Source organism: Stegostoma tigrinum, chromosome 22 (genome assembly GCF_030684315.1).
Source record: "Stegostoma tigrinum isolate sSteTig4 chromosome 22, sSteTig4.hap1, whole genome shotgun sequence".
Taxonomy (NCBI): Eukaryota; Metazoa; Chordata; class Chondrichthyes; order Orectolobiformes; family Stegostomatidae; genus Stegostoma; species Stegostoma tigrinum.
The window spans coordinates 4,135,376-4,163,244 of NC_081375.1; the positions used below are offsets into that span (position 1 = coordinate 4,135,376).

The window sequence follows — 27,869 nt, forward strand, 5'->3', positions numbered from 1 at the left end:
TATGTGTGTTGGCCAACTAAAACCAAAAGGTTAAACATGCTGTTTTTTTTTAAACCTGCAAACTCCCCACTAAACAACTGCCTCTGATAAAGGTTATCAGCTCAGCTTCAATCTCATCACTGAGATAACTACACTAAAGTCTGGTCCAAACAGCTGATACAACCTCACAGCATGCTGTGGCAAAGTAAGCAGCTTTTTAAAATGGACAAGAACCTAGTGGACTGCCCAATGTCAGTGAATTCTCTTAATTGAGAAAAGGACTGTTGAAAGGAAACAGTTCTGGCTGTCTGCCAGGTAATATGATATTCTGTGAGACATATGGGCTGTATAAGCAGGGGAACTGCATCCTATCTTAATAATAATGTGGAGGTGCTGGTGTTGGACTGGGGTGGTCAAGATCAGAAATCACACGACACCAAGTTATAGTCCAACAGGTTTATTTGAAATCTCAAGCTTTCAGAACACAGCCCCTTCATCAGGTCACTGCACCAGGCAAAGGGGCTGCGCTCTGAGAGCTTCTGAGATTCCAAATAAACCTTTTGGACTATAACCTGGTGTCGTGTGACATCTGACCGTAGCTTAACAATAAGCAGCAAAGTATTGTTACATAGTAATGCTCAGAATGAAGAATGTCAATCCTTTATGAACAGTTAAAACTGCACACACATGGCAGCCACAGTTCCAGTCGGGTAACAGAGAGTAACTTGCCTTTCTCGCATCTAGAGTCTTCTTGATCACGAGCCATCGGTCAGTTCCGGTTTTATGTTTCACCTCCAGTATGTTATTGTTGAGATCTTGACGTGTCACTAAGAAATCCTGGCCTTTTACCTGTTCAGAACACAATTGTTTTTTCAGTAAGGCATGGGTTACAAGACCAGAAGAGCAGGCACAACGGGCTGAATGGCCTCCACCTCTTTTCTACATTCCCACTCAAGAACCATGTTCAAACATATTAAAGTTCCTTCACAGAACATAGAACATAGAATATTACTGCACAGTACAGGCCCTTCGGCCCTCGATGTTGTGCCGACCTGTCATACCAATCTCAAGCCCAACTAACCTACACTATTCCATGTACGTCCATATACTTGTCCAATGACGACTTAAATGTACCTAAAGTTGGCGAATCTACTATCGTTGCAGGCAAAGCATTCCATTCCCTTACTACTTTCTGAGTAAAGAAACTACCTCTGACATCTGTCCTATATCCTTCACCCCTCAATTTAAAGCTATGCCCCCTCGTGCTCGCCGTCACCATCCTAGGAAAAAGGCTCTCCCTATCCACCCTGTCTAACCCTCTGATTATTTTATATGTTTCAATTAAGCCACCTCTCAACCTTCTTCTCTCTAATGAAAACAGCCTCAACTCCCTCAGCCTTTCCTCGTAAGACCTTCCCTCCACACCAGGCAACATCCTAGTTAATCTCCTCTGCACCCTTTCCAAAGCTTCCACATCCTTCTTACAATGCGGTGACCAGAACTGTACACAATATTCCAAGTGCGGCCGCACCAGAGTTTTGTACAGCTTCACCATAACCTCTTGGTTCCAGAACTCGATCCCTCTATTAATAAAAGCTAAAACACTGTATGCCTTCTTAACAGCCCTGTCAACCTGGGTGGCAACTTTCAAGGATCTGTGTACATGGACACCGAGATCTCTCTGCTCATCTACACTACTAAGAATCTTACCATTAGCCCTGTACTTTGCCTTCCGGTTACTCCTCCCAAAGTGCATCACCTTCAGGGTGAAAGGAACAGTGTGGATGGTTCAGGTTCAGACTTGGGTATCGCAGTTTGGATTACGGGAAACCAATCCATGGATTCCAAAAGAACAAAAGACCACACCCACAGGCCGAGCTACAAATCTACTCCCGAAAAACCAGAACCAAAAAAAATCCAGCTCATCGGAGACTGCACTGAGAATGTTACCCAGCACGGTAATGTAACGTCTGTGATACAAGAAACCAGCTCGGCGACCCAACCAACCTCAAGCTGAGCTACAGATCTACTCCAAAACCTTAGACATTTGGTAAGTGCCACTTAAAATAAGTACTGTACAAGGTATGATCCCATGCCCTTGGAGTTAGGACACTATATATTTTAATTTGTTCATGGAACATGGCCATCACTGACTGGGCCAGCATTTATCGCCCATCCCTAATCTGACCAGGGGGCAGCTCAGCACCTACTTTGATCTGGGTCCACATTCACATGTAGGCCAGATGTAACACTGGCAGATTTCATCACTAACTAACATCAGTGAATCAGAGGGGTTTTTACAACATCTCAATTATAGGGGTTTATGGCTACGATTAAGTTAGTTTCTCATTCTACTTTTTGATTGAATTGAAATTTCAACATCTGCTATGGTGCGATTCAAACCGATGTCCCCTGGAATATTAACCTAGGGATCTGAATTACTCATCCAGTGACATTACAACTTTGCACCAATTCTCCTGATAATACTCCATGGATACAGAATTGGCTAACTAATAGAAAACAGTGAATCAGTTTAAACAGATAATTCTCAGGCTAACCAACTGTAATTAATGGGAGTTGCAAGGATTAGAGCTGGGATAACAACTGTAGTAAACCTTTACTTATTGTCGTGGTTGTGCTCCTGAAAATCATGACTTTAAGTGAATTACGTCTTTTCACTGAAATCAATGTTGAAAGCAGATTTAGGAGCCTTTAGACATGTCTTCATTGAAAAAAAACAGTCTACAGGTTGGAACATACCTGGACCTGTGCAGTACTATGTGTTTCAAGGAGAAGTAACTTGCAAAATAGATTATTAAATATAAACAAACTGTACAGTTAGGTACTTCATGATTTTTTTTTCAGCAGAAAACAACTTTAAAGCATGATGTTGAAAGAATGTGCATTCCTCAATGCCTAATTTCATAAATAAAATAACATCTAAAATAAAAAAAGTGGAATAAGGCATAGATATTGGTCCTGTAAAGGCAAAAAGCACCATAGTCCCAGAGGATCATAGCGCTGCTCTCTCAATTCAGAGAGACAACTGGTGATGAGTTTAAGCTGATGCTCGCCATGATAAAGGCAAGAGACCAGCGAGAGAAGGTGGGACCTTCGCAGTCATTTCAGCCGGAGCAGGGAGTGAGCCTACATTGTTGGTCTCACACCACTTCGTAAACCAGCCAATAGAGACAACTGACTAATGTGTGTTGAAATGACCTTCCCCTGATGAAGTTTTTCTTGCCCAGGCTCCATTTACTGGCAGCTGAAGTTCAGGACTACCTGCGCTGATCAAACCTCTGCCACCAGGTGAAGCCAAAGCCTTCAGTGCAATTTCAGGCCAAGGCTAAGAGAGAAACAGTGAAACTCCCCAGTGATGACACTGGACACCAGCGACTGTAACGATAAGAGTGGAGGGCAGGAAGGGGGACAGATGCAGAGCACAGCAGCAATCAGAGGGCTTCAGGATTGAGTGTGGGAGTGGAAACATGGGGAGAAAGGTCTCAAGGACTGGCAGGGGTCGGAAAGCCCTGCAGTATTGAGCTCTGTACTTAAAAATGGAGACTTGCATTGGACAGAGCTCGGGCAAAGTTCAGCCACGATTTTAATGGAAGGCAGCATAAGCTTGTAGGAATTGAATGGCTCTCCCCTGCTATTCTTTCTTACACTTAGTAGCTTAGCAGCAATTTTCCGTTCATTTGCTCATTACTCGCAAAACTAATGCTTAGTTGCACAAAAGTAGTTTTGAAAAATAACAGAAAATGAAACACCAATTAACGAGTAAAATTGCAACAGAAAACGCAATATTTTTGCTGGCTGTGGTTGGATGTGCTGCTCAATTCTCAAACTACAACCACTAGACGGAGCATCACTGAGAAATCTGATTTAAGAAGAATCTTATTCTATATCTTTTACTCAAGGGCTACACAACCAACAATAATACAATGCCACATAAACATGTACAGTGATAATTAATACAAAATATGCCTTTCCAAAAAGGCTATGCACAAACTCAACCACTTCAAATGCCAAGGAAAAAGAACACCAAATAAAAATCTCAGCAGAGTCAACTTTGAGACTGCAGTATAATTCCAAAGCTTTGGCTAAAAAGACATCTGATTACCAATCCGAATCTACCATATGAATTATTCTACTGTAACGTTACCTAATAAACTAAGGTGGTCTGTGCCATGTCACTGTTGATCAGTCACAACAGCAAATAAGGATTTAAAAACTGTTGCATGAGGTCCTGGAATGGAAAGAATCAGGAAAGCCTGAAATTTGCAGTAAGATTTTAATTAGCTATTCATGCAAGCACCCTCAAGATTAGTGCCAAACCCTCTTTCAACCATTCAAAGAAGATCTTTCTCTAAAACCACTAAACAAACAGGAAGTAAACAAAGTACTAGTAACGCAGTTGTTTGACCAAGGCACGTACTTGGAACATGCATTCTGCTACAACACGTCCACTTCGCTGGTCCTAAGAAAGCAGCGTATTACAGTCAGCTGACACAGATTTTAAAAAGTCAACAAAACAATTCTTGGGTTCACAGGTTTCCTTGCTGTGTGGATGTACATGGTGCAGACATGTCACTAAGTTCAGGAACAAGGCTACAAACTCCTGGCTCTTACAGTATGAACTTACAAAGAAGTAGTATGTTTCATGTGGCAAACTACCTGAAAGTGCTTCACCAAGGTGAGGTGAAATCAAATACAGAAACATGAGGAAGGTGACTCAGACAAAGAGGTGAGTTGTCAGGAAATTCTTCAAAAGGAAGGGAGGGTGGAAAGGTTTAAGGGGAAATTCTAAAATGTGGGATCTGGGTGATGGAAGATACAGTTGCCAAAACTGAACTGGTTATAGGGACCATCCATGAGGCTTGGGGAGGTGGCAAACTGTTGTGAGAAGTTACAAAGATGTGGAGAGAAGGAATAGCAAAGACTTCAAAATAAGTCCTACCACTTAATGCAACTATAAATGCTTAATGAAACTATAAATATGCTTCAGATTGATCCTACTGTTTGTGAAACATTTAGGAAATCACAAGGTCTTGAAAGATGATATAAAGATTAGAATCTGATATTTTCTGGCTGAGAAGTCTCGGAATGTGGAGTTTCCAGACTGAAATCAACAGACCTTTTGTTTTAAACAAGAATATTAAGGTATATGGAGCAACGGTAGTTCAATGGAGTTGAGGCATAGATCAGTTATCCGCTATATCCCAGCATTAAAGCACATCTGGGTAGCAGCAACATGACTGTATTTTACAACCAATTTGAAAGAGAGAAGATTGGGTCTCAGACTTCATTTTTTAAACTTAAATTAGGGCAGCTATCTGGGCATGAAAGCTGAGCTGGTTGAAGTGAATTGGCAATTAGGATAGAGGATAGACTAAAACAGCCACGGAGGCAGCCCTTTAAGGGATACTCCAAAATAATTAGAGCAGGTACATTCCTATTAAAAAGAAAAGTTCAAAAGCACTATCTGTAGCTCAATAAAGTAGTTAGGAAAGTGTTACACTTTAAAAGAAAACACAGAAAACTGCTTAAAGAGTGGCAGATCAAACTATTATCAGAACGTAAAGAATGGCACAGAGTGACTAAAAAAAGGTTAACAAGGGGAAAGAAATTAGAAAAATAGAAAGAAATTAGAAGAGAGGAAGTTAGCTGGAAATGTGAAATAAAGCAAGAGTTTCCACGAATATTTAAAAAGAAAGTGTGAGTAAAGTGACTGTTGGTCCTCTAGAAGGTGAGAATGGATGGCTAATAGTAGGTAATGTGGGAATGGCAGATAAAATTAAGAAATATTTTGCTTCAACCTTCACATTTCAGTAATAGATATAAATCCAGGAACGAAAAGCCTGGGAAATGGTACAAAGCAACTGATGGAGCAGTGGCCTGACAACACTTTAATGTCCAAATGGTCTTCGACCTCAGGCTTAAAGATAGTTGCTATTAAAGTGGTAGATATGACTTTGTTGATGTTCCAAAATTCTGGAAAGGTTTAATTGGAGGGAACGTAGCAAATATAACTCCTCTATTTAAGACGGGACAGAGGCAGAAAATAGGAAACAGTCCAGTTAGCTTGCTGTCTGCTGTGAGGGAGGTGTGAAAATCCATTATTAACGGGATTATAGCTGCACAATCAGAAAAACTCCATGTAACTGGGAAAAGTCAGCATGGTTTTGTCAAAGGAAATTCACGTTCAACCATTTAACTGGAGTTATTTGAAGGGGTGCAACACACGCTATAGATATAGAGGAGCCTGTGGACACAAAAGACATGGATTTCCCAAAGGCATTTGAAGTGCCACATTAAAAAATTATTGAGGGAAACATAAGCATATGGTATACGGATAAGGTATTACCATGGAAGGAAAATTGTCTTCTTCAGAAGGGTCTAGACCCGAAACACCAGCTTTCCTGCTCCCCTGATGCTGCCTGGTCTGCTGTGTTCATCCAGCTCCACACCTCGTTATCTCAGAGGCTACACTTAAATGGGTCTCAATGTGAATTATGGGATGTGAGGAGAATGAGAACAGACTTCTGAGGATCTGAGGGTTTTAGATGTTCAGGTGCACTAGTCACAAAAATGTTAGCACGGAGGTACAGCATGTAATCAAGGCAGCGAGTGGAACGCTAACCTTTATCACAACAGCAATAGAATCTTATCGTGATTCAGTTGTGCAGGGCACTGGCAAGACTATAAGACATAGGAGTGGAAGTAAGGCCACTTGGCCCATCAAGACTACACCACAAATACAGTTTGCAGTTCTAGCCTCCTTATTTAAGTAAGGTTCGGAGGCTGTTTAGAGGAATTTTCCTAGTTTGATACCTGGAATGAGTGGGTTGTCTTATGAGGAAAGGTTGGACAGACTGGGTCTGTTTCCACTGGGGTTTACATGAGTGAGAGGGTGACCAGAATGAAGTGTAAGAGATCCTGCTGGTCTCAACAAGGTGAATGTGGAAGGGATGTTTCATCTTGTGGGTCAATCCCAAACGAGGGGAACTGTTTTAAAATGAGAGATCAGAGTGTGTTCCTTTTGGAGGTTGTGCAACTTTGGAACTGTCTGTGTCGTGTGGTGGTGCAGGCAGGGTTATTAAATATTTGTGGTGTGTAGAATCTTATTACGCAGAAGGATCGAGTGTATTAGTCTCCATGTGTATTGAATTCCACATTTGCAAATACAGACCAGCCACAATCTTATTGAATTGTGAAACAGCCTGCTCCTAGTTTGTACATTTGTATGCAGTGTGTTTTGGGTTCTGTCAAATTTACGGCAAGATCTTACCCATAACAAGCTTCACTTTAAAACTTTTCCCGCCATGGCAACTGGATGAAGAAATTCGCTGTACATTCAGCACCATTTTCTGTCCTAAGTTTACATTCATTGATAAATGTTGCTCTGGAATTCCACTGCTCACCTTGTTAATGATTGTAATGGAACGAAGTCTGTGCAGGAAGAGCAGCAATGATGGGTCAACATCATGGAACAGACTCTGCGCTTGCTGGTTCTGTGACTTTAGCGGCAGGACTATCTTTGTTGTCCATCTGAGCAATTAGAATTGTGCACAAAAATATCTCAATGAATCCAGAAAACTGCTCAGTACGTCACAATGCACAAACAGTTACAAATTCTCTAATCTCCATTGTTAAGAAGTTGAGCAGACAGATTAACCGTTCCCAGGCCTTCGTGTTTTTTTCCTTATTCATTCACAGGATGAGGGCATCGCTGGCTAGGCAGCATTTATTGTCCATCCCTAATTGCCCAGCAGGCAGTTAAGAGTCAGCCACATTGCTGTGGGTCTGGAGTCACATGTAGGCCACACCAGGTAAGGATGGCAGTTTCCTTCCCTAAAGGACATTAACAAACCAGATGAGTTCATGGATCCCATTGACAATGGATTCATGGTCATCAGTAGATTCTTAATTCCAGATAATTATGAAATTCAAATTCTACCATATGCCTTGGCAGGATTTGAACCTGAGTCCCCAGAATGTTACCTGGATCTCTGGATTAACAGTCCAGCGATAATACCACTAGGCCATCCCCTCCCCCTTCGTATCAGCCATGTGGAGGTACACATATGGAAACTCTTCCCCTGCCTCCCCCATCCTGTGCAATCCCCAACCCAGGAACTAATCATTTTCCCAAAACAGTGCAACTCAAAATTCCCAATCTCTATTGTGTGCTTTAAAGGAAAGTAAACACTCTTCCCACCCCAAGAGAACAGTATCACGTACAGTCACTGCCTTTATAATAATTATTCCTCAGTCAAATCTATAATTGATGGCCTAATTTATTTCATTCTTTGTACTGAGAGGTTATGGTGTGCAAATTGGCCGCCATGTGTCTTGCATTAAAATAGTAATTACACTGAACTTCAAATTAATTGGTTGTAATGCACCCTGGGACATCCACTTTCCTTCACCTTGGCTTTATTGAGATTTGGAACATTTTTACACTGAGTTGCAGCAGAGATAACTGTCAGGTAGGGTATCCTATTTACCGAATATCCCACAAACCCACGACTTTCATTCGCCGCATTTTTTTCAATCGTTCTTTTCTTCCTTAAGTAAAGCTCTACTTTTTGGCTTTCAGTTCTGCACTTGCCTGGATCCATCATGTGGAGCTTCCTCTTGATGTGGATCAGACAAATTAACCTCTAAGAACACTGCTCAAGATTTTACTCCAGAAGGAATCCAGCTCTATAATTTACTCAACTGCTTATAAGCAGAGTGTGGAAGTTACTATCATGGAGTCCTGACCACATGCTTAATATAGAAAGATTAATTTCCTTTTCACTCTCCCCACGATCTCCAAATTCCTGACATGTTTCTAGAACCAGTGGGCATAGTCTCAAAATAAGGGGGAACAGATTTAGGACGAAGTTGAGGAGGAACATCTTCAGCCAAAGGGTTATGAATCTGTGGATTTCCCTGTCCGGTGAAGCAGTTGAGGCTTCCTCATTGGATGTTTTTAAGGCAACAGTAGATCGATTCTAGAACGGTAAAGGAATTAAGGGTTATGGTGAGCAGACAGGTAATTGGAGCTGATTCCACAAAAAGAAATCAACCAAGTGTGAGGGGCCAGAAGTCTACTCCTGCTTCTGTTTCTTTAATAGAATCCTTACTGTGTGGAAACAAGCCATACCAACTTTTTGAAGAGTATCCCACCCAGACTCACTCCCCTACCCTAACCCTGCAGCCCTGCATTTCCCATGACTAATCCACCAACCTAGACATCCCTGAACACTACGGGGCAATTCAGCATGGCCAATCCACCCTAAACTGCAGATATTCGGACTGTGGGAGGAAACTGGAGCACCCAGAGGAAACCCACACAGACGCAGGGAGAATGTGCAGATTGCATACTGACAGTCACCTGAGGGTGGAATTGAACCTGTGTCCCTGGACTTGTGAGGCAGCAGTGCTCACCACTGAGCCACTGTGCTGCCTATAGAAAGGAGGCCCTTGGTCCCTGGGTTCTTATGTTGTTATGTTCTCAAATTGTTATTTAAGGTAAACAGATTTAAAATAAAACACACAACTGTCTTTAGATCCCAAGTAGTAAATATTACCTTGTTTTCTCAGCTTCTGATCCTATTAAGTTTACAGGCCTTGTATCTTCAATCCAATGAGGAAGGATATATCCCATTGGACCACTATGCTTGTCAAAGCAGATGTGAAAACCATTAGAGTGAATCTCTGGAGTGTCAGTGACTTTGAAAACAGATTTAAACCCGATACCTTTCTGACCTGAGGAAACACAAATTAAAACAGAAATCTGTTCATAGATCATTTTCATTGATTGAAGATTACAGTGTAAACAAGTACAGATGGCATTCAACTAATAACAGATGACTGAAGCTAAACTGCTGTAGTCAGAGTGAACACAAGAAAAAAGAAGAAAAGAGAAGTGCAGCACAGGAACAGGTCCTTCGGCACTCCGAGTTTGCGCTGATCATCATGCCCTGACTAAACTAAAAAACAAGCCAAACAAAAACCGAAAGAACTGTGGATGCTGTAAATCAGGAACAAAAACAGAAGTTGCTGGAAAAGCTCAGCAGATCTGGCAACATCTGTGAATGCTAAAACAGAGTTAATGTTTCGGGTCCGGTAACCCTTCCTCAGTACTGTTGTTGTAAAACACTATCTGCCCTTATTCGGTCCACATCCCTTTATCCCCTCCCTATTCGCATAACCATCCAGTTGCCTCTTAAATGTCATCAATGTACCTGCTTCCACCATCTCCTCTGGCAGTGCATTGTAGGTTCCTACCACTCTCTGTGTGAAAAATTTCCCTCGCACTTCTCCCTTAAACTTTCCCCCTCTCACCTTGAGTGAAATGAGTCATGCCTGCTACATGTACTAGATGCGAACACTATTTCTGCAATTAAATGCAGGGCAAACATGGCACTGAGTTCTATATAGTTTCTTATCTATATAACAGGGAAGACTAGGCTAACAAAAATTGAACTCAACTATTCCTGCAGAATACTGGATATAAAGTAACAGGTCACAAACATGTAAACTGGTTAATGCACTGGGTAGAGAGAAAACCTGAGTGGGGATGGGTGGGAAACAGAATGATTTGGGACATGGGGAAGCACAGGAAATGGTATGTAAATTGATTGATTCCGGTTAGTTATTTTAATAAAAGTTCATTACTTGTGGACTAGAAGGACGTGAGTACCAAAGGAGCCCACTATATTTATGCTTGTTTCCAGTTCAAGAGCAGAATCCTAGAATCATACATTACAGCCCATCAAGTCAGCACTGACTAAATCTACAATAAATCTATACTAGTCCCACATTCCAGCACTGTGCCTTTAATCTGCAATATTATAATACATCCAGTGCTCATCTCCGTACTTTTTAAAGGTTTGAGTTTCTTGCCTCAACTTCCCTCCCAGGCAGGTAAAAAGAAACTCCTCAAATCCCCTCTAAACATCCTGCATTTCACCTTAAAATTATGCCCCCCTCATTCCCTTTTTCCCTCTGTACCTTGATTCATCTTTAGTGCTTATCAAATTCCTTATTCAAGATTCCACTTGACTTCTTCATTTTGTATTTTTTGGCTTCAGCTGCACACAAAACGATTTGCCAAGCATTAATGAAGACTAGTCCGATCCACAAGCTCCTACCTATGTAGCCGTACTCATGTTTCCCCTTGGTACTGCAGCCCACATCACAGATTGCTCGGATATGCTTCTCCTGAAAACCACATTCATTATTCAGGAGAATGATGTAGTCTTTTTCCACCACAAACAGCAGGCTAGGAGGGCTATCGCTGGAAGGTGGGTAGCTGTTATCATCTGCGTTCTAGGAAGAAATGGCAGACACAGTTGATATGTTTTCTTTCCAAAAGATAAGCTGCTCTGTGTAAACCCAACGTTACTTGTCAAAATGCTGAATTTTAACATGTAATCTTTTGCAAAATGCATATGCACGAGCCAGTGAGGTTGTTACTTCAAACTACTTTCTACATGCCTCTGGTGACAATCACTGCACAGTACAGCACAACTGAAGACCTGGGAGACAGTTCCTTAATCGCAACTCTCATTCATGCGGTAGAGTAGGAACTGCCGATGCTGGAGAATCTGAGGTAACAAGGTGTGGAGCTGGATGAACACAGCAAGCCAAGCAGCATCAGAGGACCAGGAAAGCTGATGTTTTGGGTATGGAGAAGGGTCCTGGCCTGAAACGTCAGTTTTTCTGCTCCTCTGATGCTGCTTGGCCTGCTGTGTTCATCCAGCTCCACACTTTGTTATCCCATTCATGTGAGGCTGTGTTGTACAAACATAGGGGTTGAAGTGAGGTGGGTGTTGGTGAGGGTAAGGACAATGGCAACTGGAAAAGGGAAAGGCAGTAATTTTAAGAGACGGAGTTTTAATTATTTACAGCTGTCTTAGTAAGGAATAGTTCTTCTACAAACAAACATCAACTCTGGAATGACAAAACAGGAAACCAAACAGGTAAATGGGTCCATCTTACCTGTATCAGTTCCAAGACAAAATGTGTATCTTTACTGTATAGTTCTGTAGACAAGCGTTCAAGGCTTCTACCCAATCGATTCTGGTGAACTTCCATCAGCTTTTTCCCCTCGTTGTTTAGTTCAATCCCAATGCCAAATTCACTTTTCCTGAGCAAAATATATAAATATTTAAAATTTCCTGTTTGTGAGCGGATGGTTGGTGACACTTGGAATGTGATCTGTTGGTGTCTGCCCACGCCCCCCCCCCCCCCCCCAAACCCCCTCCAATCCCCACACACAATCCTGGGCAGCAGCTACTTTAAATGGCAGCCAAACCCACTTCAGGACCAGCACCGATAATTTTACTTTGGTGTCACCAGACACAAACAGACCTGATGCTCTCAATGATGGTCCTGTGTTTGTTTCTTTCGTCGTCAGCAATACCAGCTGAACACTCCTCGCTATTTGTTAAATCTGGTGGAGCATCATTTACGACCACAGCGTCACCGCTGCGCTCAGGCAGCTTCTCCTCACTTGGTGGATGGGTACTCACGTCATCCGCAAGCATAAACTTTTCACTGTCCTCATCCACTTCGTCACCTGTCAGGGTAAGAAAGCACAAATCCAATTCAGAATTGCAGTACTTTCTCTCATTCTAGCCTCTCATTGTGACTTCCCCCCCCGGAATTAGTCCGGGATGGGAATCTCCATGTGGTGTTACTCCCATCACACAGACCTCCCCAAGCGGACAGTGTGCTATCTGACAGCTGCCTCACCACAGCCTAGTCCAATCCTGCCAGCCTCTGACTTTTACACCTACTGCCTATCGGCTAGGAGGCACTGAACAATGATTAAATTGGGGCTTTTGTGGTTCAATGGTAGTGTCCCTACCTCTGAGCCAGGAGACCTGAGTCCAAGGCTCACCTGCTCCAGAGGTGTGCAATAACATCTTGAATGGGCTGCTTAGAAATACCTCTGAGAGCTCCAGCTAATCTTCGCACACTTGGCGGAACACTGGTTGCACACATCCAGGGATCTCGTGGTGCAGCCGTAGTGTCCCCACCTCTGAGTCACCAAGCCCACCTCCTCTAGAGGTGCGCATTAACCTCTGTGAACAGGTTGGTCAGAAAGTATGAGCAATGATTAAATTGAGGCTTGAGTGGTGCAGGGGTAGTGTTCCTACCTTTGGGGCCAAGGTTCAAGTCCCAGCTGCGCCAGAGGTGTGTGTAAGAACATTTCTAAAGAGATTGCTTAGAAAATATCTGGACAATGATCGAGGGAACAACACTCCCTTCTGATGCAGAGAAAATGAACTTACTGCACCAGTACAACCCACATAAAAGTCAGAGATAAGTACCACATTACACTGGATGGAAGGAAAAGCTAATGCAATTTATACATTACAAAAGAAAGAGACAATGTTAATTTATTTATGGTGCTTGGAATAAATAATAAATAACTTGGAAAGACAGTATCATCATGGACTGCTAGTGAGTCCCAAGGAACAAACATGACACAATTGGGCAGGGGAAGGAGATTGGTCTCAGGCTGTACAACTTAAAGCTGATAGGCTGCCTCTGGTCCAGGCTTTATCTTTGGCAGTAATTTCTCTCCTAATGTTTTTACTGTGTCTCCTCTCTGTGCGGATGTTCGATGGTGTTCAAGCTAGTTTGTGGTAACACGATAGTGAAGTGTATGTTTCAATGCCTTCAGGAGGACATAGGAGAAAAGTAGCTTTAAAAATGTGTCTTACCTGAACTGACTGATGCACTTTTATATTCTGAGTTGGATTCAGACTTGGCCACATCAGAATCTTCAGCTTCACTCAGGTCTGCTAGCGAAGACCTGCTGCTCACTGACACAGAGTCCACTGTCTGGATCACAAATTATACTCTTAATTAGAATAGATTTTCACCCTCTCAAAAGAAAGCCCAAATTCCTCCATAACTATTTCTGTATTTTTTTAAAAATCAGATCAAAAATACCATTGTGTGATCACAAGGCAATATCTTAAACTTCTGTGACCTAGAATGTCAGATGTCTCTAATACAATAAATTCAGTTATGGGCTTTGCAATTCAAGAAACAATTAAGTATCTCAGAGATAATAGGAACTGCAGATGCTGGAGAATCCAACATAACATGACGTCGAGCTGGATGAACACAGCAAGCCAAGCAGCATCTTAGGAGCAGGAAAGCTGACATTTCGGGCCTAGAAAGGGTCTAGGCCCAAAACATCAGTCTTCCTGCTCCTCTGATACTGCTTGGGCTGCTGTGTTCATCCAGCTCCACACCTTGTTATCTCTAATGAAGAATGTCATCAGTCTATCAAGGGTCCAATATAGGCAATTAGCTCTATGGGCCAAATTTTTCCAGAGATTTCAAGGACCTTTAAGGAAATGGTTGTTGGGGTGCAGATTCTGAAGTTGAGTCCCATTTCTGACCCGCTCTCACTGGCAGGGGAGGGGGTAATGGGGTGTGACTCACAATGAGGAATATCCTAAATCTACGGTAGAGTGAGCTACGGTCAGCACTGAGTTCAAAAGGTGTCACATTTCCAGTGGCAGACCTTAATCTGCAGGGTGGAAGGCATCAGTCTGAGGGTGGACACAAATGCTTTGTGAAGGCCAGATAACATCTGTAAAACTGTAAAGGAGCTTATAAAATCAAGAGGGGTATTGATAAGGTGAATGGCAGGTGTCTCATTCCATACAGTCGGGTATTTCAGGACTAGGGTGGATATTTTTAGGGTGGGAGTAGAACGATTTAAAAAGACATGAGGGACAACACAGAGAGTGGTTCATGGGTGGAATGAACTTCCAGAGGAAGGAGTGGATGCAGATACAGTTGCAACAATTAAAAGACATTTGGTAAGGATGTGAATAAGAAATGTTTGAAGACATATGGGTCAAAGGCAGGCAGGGGGGACTAGTTTAGGTTGGGATTATGGTTGGCATGGACTGATTGGACAAAAGGCTCTGTTTCCGTGACGTATGGCTCTATGTTTAAATTCACAGCTCGTTAAAAATTGCCGATGTCATCGAGACACCTGTCCCAGAATCTGTTTCTGAAGAAGGGTCTAGGCCCAAAACATCAGCCTTCCTGCCCCACTGATGCTGCTTGGCCTGCCGTGTTCATCCAGCTCCGCACCTTTTATCTCGGATTCTCCAGCATCTGCAGTTCCTACTATCCTTGTTCCAGAACTGTTTGTTAATGTCACTTTTAGGACAATTGTAATGTCATTTTTAAGTTTTGACTCCTTTACCAGGGGATTCATTGTTCAATTTGATTGATAACTCAAAGAACTTCTTAAAAGGTTAACGATCGACACTGTAGGGTTATGAATACAAATCTGCTTGGTTTCACAAAGGATGCTCTAGTTTGAGGATTTAATTTTGAATAGGTTTTCATGAATGGCAATGTTTAGTTTACACAATGAAAGTTGTAACCAATATTGAAACCTTCACTTCTTTCATCTCAATATAGCTTCCCAAGGTCTGCACATGGTAGTTACTGAGTGAGTTGGTAAGGTGGGTGCAAAGGTATTAGGTTGGCATGACAAGGCATGGGAATGGGGGGCAGAGGGATTAATGTAACAGCTTGAGAGCCCTACAATTTCAGCAAACAACTGGGACAAATCCCAGAAAAATCAAGGTGAGCCTTTGAAACAGCTTCCCTAGGCAGGCATTTGGGCTGTCGCTGATCTGCAACTGGGGTGACTACCTGGCTCAACCACATCTTCCTGCAAAGAAAATCGAGTCTGAGAGTGTGAGGCAGGAAGTTAGTGTAGTGAATAATAAGTCCCTCATCTCTGTTAACGTCGAATAACTTCTCTGCAAGATATGCTCCTGATGAGCGAGGCAGGTGTAACTTTATGAAGGGTTCTTCAGCTACAACCGCCAACTCGTGCTAAACCCAACAATGCAGGGTGCTTATCAGGAGGACTGCTGCTCAGCCAACTACTTGGTGAATCTGTCAGGCAGTTAAACTCACAGCAGAACAGATTTCAGATAAAATCAATTGGTCTGCCATTACAAAACTCCTTCATCTTGGGAAAAACAGTAATACAGTGTGGAGATATGTATTTCCATGGAATTCTAATAGTTTTATCATTTTATAGCTTGTCATGCGAGACTGCAGCATTGTTCAGAGGCAAGAAGTCATAAGAACAGGGATGGAATGGTAATCAATAGATATTCATAAATTTTAACTAAATGGATCTCATAGTCTAGTTAATAAATAACAAGGAAATAGGGAACATGCACGTGTATGACCGATAACCCTTTGTTAGTAGGAGTATACTGCTCTGTTTACACTTATTATTTGGAAAAGTTTACTCTTATTATCTGGATAAGCATATGGACGTACATGGAATAGTGTAGGTTAGATGGGCTTCAGATCGGTATGACAGGTCGGCACAACATCGAGGGCCGAAGGGCCTGTACTGTGCTGTAAAGTTCTATGTTCTATGTTCTAAAACGTCTCAAACTCAAGTCTGTAATGAGAGTTTTGTTGTTCAATAAAAAGAAAACCATGGAATCTTGCTGGAAATCAAACATACTTTTGAAAAGGTTTTTGAAATACTCAACAGGACAAATGAAGACATAGTAAGAACTGCCGATGCTGGAGTCAGAGACAACACTGTGTGGAGGCGGAAGAACGCAGAAAGTTTTCTGAAGAAGGGTCTTGACACGAAACGTCAGCTTTCCTGCTCCTCTGATGCTGCCTGACCTGCTGTATTCATCCAGCTCAAGACCCTTCTTCAGAAAATTTTCTGTGTTCCTCCAAGATCCACACTGTTATCACAGCGCAAACGAAGATCTGAAATATAAAAAGCACATTTAACATTTTCCCCTGGGTTCCTAAATAAGAGTGGATTTCTCTGAGATGCTGATCTATATATACACATGTATCACTTTATTTTTAATTAAAAACACGTGAGTTCAGCTATCCACGTCACTAGGACTAACCTTCGTGCCTTTTGATGCAAGCTCTACAAGTTTTCCCGGGTCCAGTTTGGTTTGGTAGTCTCTGATCCATTCCGTGATCCCGAGAAGAATTCCCAGTTCATGTAATCGGTTCAGGTGCATGGAGGAGGATCTCGCGGCTTGAAGCAAAAGTTCTTTTGATTCAGATTGTCCAATCACTCGAGAAAATGACTCCAGGAATACCTACAATTTACAGTGTTCCCAGTATTTTAACGGCTATGCTTTTAATTCTGCTTTCATTTTATAAGTGTTTGGCTGAATGAACTTCACAACTACAAATCAATATTATTATTCTATGATAAGGAATAGGATAGAGAAATAGTTGGATCAGTTTCTGGCTAAGACAGAGATCATCTTGTGTGTAGAAGTGAAGTTAGAATAAAACTACTAAGATTCTGGTTTTTCAATGATCCAAATGATTTGGAGAGATTCTGTCTCTACAGGGCCTGGGTTTTTATCTGTTTTATCATTGCTGCCAAGACACCATAATGTGTTGGGTGGGGAGGGGACAGTGTATATGGTAAAGCCAACAGTGTCACAACAGTTGTGCGAGACAGGCTGGACAGGCCAGTGGATCTTAACTGTAATTGCTCATTCCGAGAGAAACTGACACAGCATCCAGAAATGACCTTGATCGTTGCACCTGCTATAAACATAATTTACCTCATGGACGTTCTGAGTAGGAGTGAAAATTAAAGTTGTAAAGATTTTAAACAGTGGCTATTAATCCCCATTTAATCTTTAACATTCAGCCTGCAGTACCTCATAAAGACCACATAAACCCTCTAAGAAAACTGCTTCAATTTCAATAATAAATAGCATAGATGTCCACAGGATACAGATTCACCAGTGGTAATCATCTCCTCTCCTTCACAAGTACAGGGAACAGAATAGTGAGGAGAAGCATAGCTGAACTGAACTTCTACTCAGTAATGTTCCTGTCATAGGTGGCTTAGGACATCAGTGGGGAAGGAGTTGAGGGGGGCAATTGGGAAGTGGTAATATGAGATAACAAGGTGTAGAGCTGGATGAACACAGCAGGCCAAGCAGCATCAGAGGAGCAGGAAGGCTGACATTTCGGGTCTAGACCTGTCTTCAGAAAAGACCCTTTTTCTGAAGAAGAGTCTAGACCCAAAACGTCAGCTTTCCTGTTCCTCTGATGCTGCCTGGCCTGCTGTGTTCATCCAGCTCTACACCTTGTTATCTCAGATTCTCCAGCATCTGCAGCTCCTACTATCCCTGGAAGTGGTAATGTCACAGCTTCAAAAGTTCAATCAAAAGATAATCAATATTATTACAGGTACTTGATAGCATTGTTACTTTTTGCTTAGAGCTTGTACAGAGCAGGAAAAATCATGAAGTAGACAAGTTTTGAGTGGATGAACTCCCACTAATTTCTCTCCAATCAATGTAACAAATATGGGCATGATGAGTAATTTCAAAGCTGTGCGACAAGCTGGTCTGCAAGCCTTATGGGTCTGGACGCATCTTAGACTTGTACTGAGCCACACAGAGCAGAGAATTTCAGGTTTACTGCTCCTCAATTTACAATGGGATAGCAACAAGGATGCTGAAACTAGTCTCAAGCTGTAGAATCATGAACAATAAATGAGAACAGAAATGGGTAATGTACAGTTTGGTCCAAAAAACGACGTACTGTCTCAATTTAGACTCATAAAGACTGGTCACTTGTGCATTTTGACAGATTACTTTTCAAACATCACTGTCCACAGGAACAATGAAAGAATGCTGTATACAACAATTTACAATCAAAAGTTAATTATTGCATCAATTCTGAAGATCTTACGCTGGTGATCTTACGCTAAAGCAGTACAAATCAGGCTAAAGCAGGCTACCTTATGTAGGAGTGACTTGCAGAGTCTCACTGGAATCCTGATTAGACAATCCAGAATGAATTTCGTGGAGAGATTTGAAGCTATACCTTTGGTTGACAAGATGTTTGCTGTTAAACAAAAATACAAAACATATTGGAGATGAGAAAAAAAATCAGAAAGCAATGTTGTAATCACATTCTGAAAACAAAGCCCCTAATACATTCTCGAAATTACACAAAGTCAATCTGCTGTTAATGGGAAGAAAGATACAGGTGGTCCCAACATATGAACACCCATACTCACAAATAAAATCTCTATTAATATTAAAGGATCTAACATGTGAACATTTGCTTATATTCATAAATGGCCATTTTATACCGGACTGTGTTTTGTTCTGACTTGCATACAAATCAACTTACATATCTACTCAGGAACAGGGCTCATCTGTAGCCTGGGGACTGACGGTGCAACAATTCTGGATGATGGATGTTAGCATTTTAGAATGAAGATGTGCGGGGCCATTGCATGAAATATGGGGCACAGTATGGTGCAGAAAAATGTGTAATCCTTTTATGTATCATCCAATTATTGTAGTATAAAACTTAAATGCATAATGGACCTCAACATATTGAAATGTCTTGAAGCACAGAAGTTTGGAATATAGTCACCTGAGCAAGCAAATACACTTCCATTCTGTATCACAAACGTTAATAGAAATTAGATGAAGATATTATGCTTGAGAGTAGAAGTGGCAAAATGCTGGCTGGGAGAGCAAGAGAGCATCCATGAATAACTATGTTTAATGTGCAGCTCAACATTACTCAGTTTAAAATTTTGTTCATTTCTTTGAGGGAAAAGCCTAAAATCTGTAAGTTGTTTCTAGGTCTAGGAGTTTCTAACCAATCAAATCCAAGACAAATTTACTTTTCTGAATGAACGGTTTCCGTTTGCACATTTTGATTTCTGCCACACCAGGTCAGGAGAGGACCAGATCTGATACAGACTTATGTAGGTACATAATCCGTAATTTCATAACAGGAGTAGACCAGTCAGCCCTCAATCCATCTCCTTCATTCTATTATTCAATGGCTGATCTGGTACTCATTTCTATTTACCCACCATTCCCTTATTGCCCTTTCCAAGAAAAATATGACAGGTTTCAAGCTACAGAGATTCTTTTTGGGCTGCTGCCAATTTCAGGACAGATTTTCCAAACAGTTAGACATTTGGGGCTAAAGTGATCAATGGACATGAGGTGAAAACAGGAACAGGGCACTGAATTGAACAATCAGCCACGATCATAGAGAATGGCAAATCAGGCTTGAAAGGCAGAATGGCCTACTGCTTTTTCTATTTTCTATGCTTCTATGTATTATTTATCAATAGAAATTGTATTGAAGCATATAGGCATTTCTATTTTGGATTCTTATAATTATTGTGGAGGAAAGCTTTTCATTTTATTAGTCTGAGTTAGATTCAGAATTTGACTTTCAGACTTTAGAAGTTATCATAGTAGTCATAGGCCAGTAATCCAGAAGTGTGACATTCCTGCTTTGAGCCTTGTAGACTTTCCATCGGCTTTGGTGAGTCAAAAGATGAGATACTTGCTACAGGATTTGTAGCTTCTGAGCTACTTTTGCAATCACAACACTTGCATAGCCTGTTCAGTTTAGTTTCAGATCAGTGGTAACACGTACAAAGAAACAAACAAAGAAACCTACAGCACAGGAACAGGCCCTTCGGCCCTCCAAGCCTGCGCCGATCCAGATCCTCTGTCTAACCTGTCATCTATTTTCTAACGGTCTGTGTCCATTTGCTCCCCACCCATCCAAGTACCTGTCCAAATACATCTTAAAAGATGCTAACGTGTCTGCACCTACCACCTCCGCTGGCATAGGAGGTTAATAGTGGGGGATTCAGTGATGCTAACACCATTGTGTGTGAATGGGTAATGGTTAAATTCTCTTTGGCTGGAGATGGTCATTCACACCACACAAGTGCCAGGAACAGACTTGCCACTTGTCACCCAAACTGAGTACCATCCAGGTCTGGTCGCATTTACACACAGAATTACTTCAGTACCTGAGGAGTTGCGAATGGCACTGAACATTGTGCAATCATTGGCGAACATCCCCACTTCTGACCTTATGATGGAGGGAAGGTCATTGATGAAGCAGCTGAAGGTGATTGGGCCTAAGACACTATCCTGGGGAACTCCTGCAGAGATGTCCTGGAGCTAAGTTGACTGACCTCCAATAATTGCAACCATCTTCCTTTTTGCCACATATACCTCCAACAAGGAGAGAGTTTTCCCCAAGTCTATCTTTGTTGGGACTCCCTCATGACATGCTCAGTCAAATGAGGGCTCGACGTCAAGGGCTGTCACTCTCCCCTCACCTCCGGAATTGAGCTCTTTTGATCCACGGCTATAATGAGCTCAGCTGCAGTGTGGCCCTGGCGGAACCCAAACTGGGTGTCAATGAGCAGGTTATTTCTGAGCAGGTGCTGCTTGATAGCGCTGTTACTGACACCTTCCATCATTTGGCACTAATAAGATCTGGAAATGATTTTGTAATGGTGGCTATGAAACCATCATCGATTGTTATTAAAAGAAAAGGGCATCCGTTTCGATAATGTCCTTTAGGGAAAGAAATCTGCCCGTCTGTACCTGGTCTGATCTACAAGTGATTCTAGATCCACAGCAATGGGACAAGATTGCAGGCTAATCAGTTCAAGGGCAATTACAGCAGAGCAGCAAATGCACTGATTGTATGTTAGATGAAATGTTTAATATCATGTTTTGATAGTGTCACCTTGAATAGTAAATGGATTGCAAAAACTGTGCCTTTTTATTTTTGAGCTTTTTTAATTTAAATTGTGGACTGAAATGAGGAAGAACTGTTTGAAAAACCAGTGTTTTAAATTACAGCTGTGTGTTTGGAAGAACAAGTCAGCTGGCCATCATAGCAAGCAGTGGCCAAGCAGCTGCTAGAACAATCAGAAACTGAAGGAGCTGCTGATGGCACAGGGATGAGGAGTTCTGCATTTAGATACAGCCGGGGGCGAACATCGAGTTTGTTGGTCTATGGACTAGTGACCAATTACCAGTAACAAAGGCCTTTGCCTGCCAATAATCATGGAGTTGGTTCTCAGATAAATTAACAGTTTGGAGTTGGAACAAGATAGAGGGACAGCTTTGATCTCCGTTAGAACGGGAGCTGTCTCTCAATTCTCTACAGTTAAAAACCATGTTAAAGAAAATCAGTTAATCTTTCCTTCAGCAGTTGTGGTAAATTATGGCTTTTAACTGACAAGTCAGCAGCCTTTTAGTGGCGAATCAGCCACCTCATCTCCTGCACAAACGAGTGGAAGCATCCGAAGAAAGGCTGAAAAGCAACATTGTGACCACCATGATAATCATTAGGATCATCTCAGCATCCACTAAACAGCTTCCTAGTTTTTCTTCACCCAAGTGTATTTTTCCATTTGTGGTTAAGGAGAGGAGAGTTTTAATTTGTAGTGTTAGATGTTGACTGTTTATAACTGTTACCTGTAGCTAAAGTCTAAGTGTTTGTAATAAATAGCAATTCTTTTACAGAAACCTTATCCATGTTTGTCAACCTGAGTCTGAAAATCAAATAAAGTGGGGGATCTTGCGATTTATTTTAAAAATCTTTAACTTTTGTGATGACTCCGAACAGAGCAGCGTTTTAATTTCATGTGACATGTGACATGGTTTTGAATCATGCACTCCATTTCTGGCCTAACTGGAATGATTTAGAAACAGGGTAGGTTTTAACCTCGGTTTTCTTTGGCTTGTTGCTACTTCAACTTTTTTAAACCAATGGAAGACAAAAAAAAATCCTTTACGTTCTTTGGCAGGGCCATGAAGAAATGCTGGTGACAGGAAAACACCACAAGTTGGATCTGGCATCGATAACCCCAGAACATCTGAACTCGAGGCATGCTGTGGCACATCAGAGTTCGAAACAGTTTTAGAGAAAGTCATGTTCAGACTCACTCACTCCTAATGCAATCGCCTTAACATGAGACAATATATTTTTATGTGTCGACTATGAAGCTCTTAATCCGCAACCGAGACAAAGACAGAGTTCAAGCCATTAGAAGTACTCGGTGTACAATGAACAGATTATCAGAAGTGTAATTTTAAATTTGAATGCACTGCTGAACGAAAACAACCTCACCTTCTGATCCTCCGATTGCTGCCAAAGTAGTTTCCACATGATTAGCTAGCAATGCCAAGGGAGCATTTCTTAATCCATCTGCAGCTACAATGGAAACTAAATGCCCTGCTGTTCCCACAGGGTCATGTAAGGTGGCTGCTTGAGCAAAGAGATCAGGGCTTGTTTTAGTGGTGAGTCTCAATAATACACCTGGCTTTACTTCTATCGCGGCTAGGTCATTGAACACAGCCGAGCCTGCAAAAGAAAGCATATTTGCCATGTCTTGTTTCCTGATTAGCTTCATACACCACTTATTTCCAAATGTAGTCACCTTACAAAGATCTACAACAAATGTTTCATACATAGTATGGTCCTACAGTAATGCAATTAATAAACAGTTGCTTTTAGCATGGTTGGTGGGAGGGAAAAGATTTTGGCTACAGCAAAGCTAAGTTCCCCGATAGAGTCATAGAGTCATTCAGCACGGAAACAGACCCTTCAGTCCAACTAGACCACACCGACCATGTTCCCAAACTAAACTAGTCCCACCTGCCTGCGTTTGGCCCGTGTCCCTCCGAACCTTTCCTATTCATGTACAGGCACTTCTGTTATAACACGTGTTTCATTTGCACAAATTGGCTGTAACGTGATTGGTGAACAGTGGACACTGTTTGGATAATGTGAACTTTCTGCTGTAGAGGAATAGTGATTTTCTACAGCAATTTCCCGAGTACATGATTTTCTATCATGCGAGGTTACGCAAGAATGCAACTATGGCTTTATAGGAGAACTACCTATACTTACTAAATGTCTTTTAAATGTTGTAACCTGCACTGAAATAACCGCATAAAGGCTGGTATCCCATCACCAAGTCACTGTTTGTTTGCTTGTGCACAGTACACCTCCTGTAGCCAACCAGCTCAGAATCAGTCCCCTGTACTGCGGAGATTCTAAATCCCCTGTTAATAGTGGTCGGCCAGGACTTCCTGATTGGCCCAGATCAATGAACACAATCAAGGGCCTCACAGCCGACAAGGTCCTCCTGCTTCCCCTGGTATCCACCACTTCCCCTGGCAGCTCATTCCACACAAAAACCACTCTCTCTGTCAAAAAAAGGACTGCGGATGCTGTAAATCAGGAACAAAAACAAAGTTGCTGGAAAAGCTCTGCAGGCCTGGTAGCATCTGTGGAGGAAAAAACAGAGCTAATGTTTCTGATCTGTTTCGGGTCTGTTTTCTCCTCCGCAGATGCTGCCAGACCTGCTGAGCTTTTCTAGCAACTTTGTTTTTGTCCTCTCTATAAAAAACATTGCTTCTCATGTCCTTTTTAAAACTTTCTCCTCTCGCCTTAGAAATATTCCCCCTAGATTTGAACTCCCACACCCTGGGGAAAATACCCTTGCTATTTACCTTGCCTCTCATAATTTTATAATCTTCTATAAGGTCACCCCTCAAAACCACCATTCCTGTAAATCTTTTCTGAACCTTCCTCAAATTGATAATATTTCCTATAACAGGGAGACCAGAAGGGACACAGTGCTCCAGAAGAGGCCTCACCAACATCCTGTACAACCTCAACATAACGTCCCAACTCCTATACTCAAAGGTCTGAGCAATGAAGGTAAGCGTGCTAAACGCTTTCTTAACCCCCCTGTCTACCTGTGATGCAAATTTCAAGGAATTATGCACCTGAAGCCCTGGGTCTCTCTGTTCTACAACACTACCCACGGCCCTACCATTAATTGTACAAGAACTGTCTTTGTTTGTTTTACCAAAATGTAATACCTTGCATTCATCCATATTAAACTCCATTTGCTACTCCTAAGCCCATTGTCCCAATTGATTAAGATCTATTGGTAACGTTAGATAGCCTTCTTCACTGACCACTATATACTGCCTATTTTGGTGTCACCCACAAACTTACTAACATGGTTTCATGTTCTCATCCATATAAATGACAAACAAAAGTGGACCAGCAGTGATCCTTGTAGAACACCACTGGTCACAGGCCTCCAGTTCGAAAACTAACCCTCTCTGTCTCCAACTGTCAAGCCAATTATATACCCAATTGGCAAGCTTACCCTGAATCCCATGTGATCTAACTTTAAAATTAGTCTGCCACGTGGAACCGTGTCAAAGGTTTTACTAACGTCCATGGAAACAACATCTATTGCTCTGCCCTCATCTTTTTTTTTGGTTACTTCCTCAATATCCTCAATCAAGTTTGTGAGACACAACAACCCTTGCATAAAACCACGCAGACTGTCCCTAATCAGACTTTTAAGTTAGCGCCACAGTATCTTCATTGTCCCCTTCAAACAATGAGGCAAGCAGACAGACATATAACATATGGATGATAATGGAATAGTGTAGGTTAGATGGGCTTCAGGTTGGTTTCACAGGTCGGCACAACATCGAGGGCCGAAGGGCCTGTACTGCGCAGCAATGTTCTGTGTTCTATGTTCTAAAAATGCTCAGTGCCTCAGATTCTTTCAGCAGGATACTGAAGTCAAATTTGATTATATGTTGCAAGATGTCAACAAGAAGTACATAAAAGGATAAAGTAGCAACGCCCTTTTCTCTTTCAGGAACAGCTTTGCTAAAAATTACTCAAACAGAATGGAAATTAGTTTAATGGAATCATAAAGACAAAAATTGCAAGGAAGTTCTTAAAACACAATTAATTAAAATAAGGTCACTGAATCTTCTTAAAGATGTTGATGATGCTCGCTAACAAAATCTGCATTTCCTTCACCAAAACCTAAACTTCAAATCAGTGAGAATGCCAGTTTGCAAACCTATATTGTTACGGCACATGCTATTTTAAATCCTGTGTTATGGACCAGATCAGGCTCCCTCAAAATATTTTAAGAATGTCGCCTAGACTCTAAGCTTTTCTTATTTTAAAGGCAAACCTAGACAGTCTGTTTCAGATACAATGTGACTGGTCAAAACACAATTTAATTACAAACTACAGTTAGAATACAATCAACAAGAAAGAGGAATTTAGAATAACTTAATGACTGGAAAACTTGCTTCCAACTCTGTTGAGACCCCAACAACTTCTGATGCTACTGAAAAAACCAAAAACCACAAAGTTTGGACCTGTGAGAGCTGGCTACACCCATTTGGGCTGTTAAAAAATAAAGCCAAGACCTCCCAAACTGTTCACATTATCCCACACTTCTCGTCACGTCTGTCTTACAACCTCACTATAAAAACAAGCAGGACAAAATAACCTTTAAAGCCATAGCATCATCACACACTGGGCTAAGTAAATGGTGCCTCTTCAAGACAACCTCAGTTTCTCCGCAGTACAGGAACGGGAATAGGTCATTCAACATCCCAAACCTATTCTGTTGTTCAATTACACTCTGATTTGTCTGTTGCTCAACTCCACTCATGTGTCAGGGACTACTTGAGGAGAGCTAGAGTCCTGAAGTGGGAGACACCCACAGAAGCTGATTTTTATTTTTCAAAAGCAAAATGCTATGGATGCTGGAAAGTTGAAATACAATCAAGAATGTGGGATATACTCAACAAGTGAGGTAGCATCCACAAAATAAACTGAGTTAGCATTTCATGTTGACGACAGATCTGATGGTTCTGATGAAAGATCAGTGACCTGAAACATTGTGATAAGATTTTCTTGGATTCAGGCTGACCCTGAAGGCCATTGAAAATACCAGGCTAGATATGGATATTAAAGTACCAGCCCAATTTCCCACAGATCCCATTTTTGCTCACAGGATAAGGGCTGGGGAGGTTTGGTTTGATTTGATTTATTACTGCCACATTTACTGAGGTACAGTGAAAAGCGTTGCCCCATGTGCTTTACAGGCAGATTGCACCAAACAAGTGCATCAGGGTAATAGAACAGAGTGCAAGATACACTAACAGCTGCTGAGTAAGTGCAGAGGGAGATTAACCTCAACATTACAGAGGCCCATTCAAAGGTGTGATGACAGCAGTGAAGATGCTGTTCCTAAATCTGTTTGTATGCGTAAACTTCCACATCTTCTACCTGGTGAAAGAATGTGGAGGAGAGTACAACCAGGGTGGGAGGAGTCATTGATTATGTTGGTCATCTTCCTGAGGCAGTGGGAAGGACAGATGGAGCCAGTGGACGGGAGGCTGGCTTGTGTGATGGACTGGTCTATGTTCATGACCCTCTGTAGTTTCTTTCATCTTGGGAAGAGCAGTTGCTGGACCTCGCTGTGATGCACCCAGATAGGATGCAAACCCAAACCCAGCTGGGTTATCTGAAATTTGTGCGGAGTTCAAAGAGACCCAGTTTTGCTGTTCCAAGTGTCTTAGCATACAATGAATCACAAACTTATGGAGGAGGTACAGATGTTCTCCAGGCAGAATCCCTGTTCTTGTCCCCTCCCACAATTCTTCCTCTCAGTACATCGATGACTGTTTCGTTGCCACTTCATGCTCCCAAATACACTGTGAAAAATTTGTTCATTTTGCTTTCAATTTCCATCCCCTTAAAAATTTCACATTGTCCATTTCTGACAGTCTGTATGACAGGCTGGAAAAGCTCAGCAGGTCAGACAGCATCAGAGGAGCAGCAGGGTTTAGGTCTGAAACATTGACTTTCCTGCTCATTTGATACTGTCTGACTGGCTGTGCTTTTCCAGCCTCACACCTATGGACTCTGCCTTTCAGCATCTGCAGTCCTTATTGTTTCCAAGTCCATTTCCGACACTTCCCTTCCTTTCCTTAACCTTTCTGTCTCCATTTCAGGAAACAAACTGTTCACTGCATCCACTAGAAAGCCACGGACTCCCATAGCTACCCTCGCTGCAGCTCGTCATACCACACATCCTGCAAGTACTCCATCCCACTCTCCTAGTTCCTTCATCTATGTCAGATCTGTTTGGATGATGTCGCCTTCCAAAA

At 41.9% G+C, this 27,869-nt stretch overlaps 1 protein-coding gene across 1 annotated transcript in view; it reads right to left on the bottom strand.

Moving 5' to 3' along the window:
- wu:fj29h11 (uncharacterized) overlaps positions 1 to 27,869 on the bottom strand; it is a 140,884-nt gene that overhangs the window by 51,186 nt on the left and 61,829 nt on the right. The window contains exons 15-24 of the mRNA XM_059653587.1: positions 22,984 to 23,217; positions 18,800 to 18,906; positions 16,926 to 17,126; positions 13,710 to 13,830; positions 12,349 to 12,556; positions 11,977 to 12,124; positions 11,127 to 11,304; positions 9,561 to 9,738; positions 7,404 to 7,530; positions 709 to 828 (exon numbers count right to left, since the gene is read on the bottom strand). Of these exons, the coding sequence (XP_059509570.1) occupies positions 709 to 828; positions 7,404 to 7,530; positions 9,561 to 9,738; positions 11,127 to 11,304; positions 11,977 to 12,124; positions 12,349 to 12,556; positions 13,710 to 13,830; positions 16,926 to 17,126; positions 18,800 to 18,906; positions 22,984 to 23,217 (1,622 nt within the window). The remainder of the gene's footprint in view (positions 1 to 708; positions 829 to 7,403; positions 7,531 to 9,560; positions 9,739 to 11,126; positions 11,305 to 11,976; positions 12,125 to 12,348; positions 12,557 to 13,709; positions 13,831 to 16,925; positions 17,127 to 18,799; positions 18,907 to 22,983; positions 23,218 to 27,869) is intronic.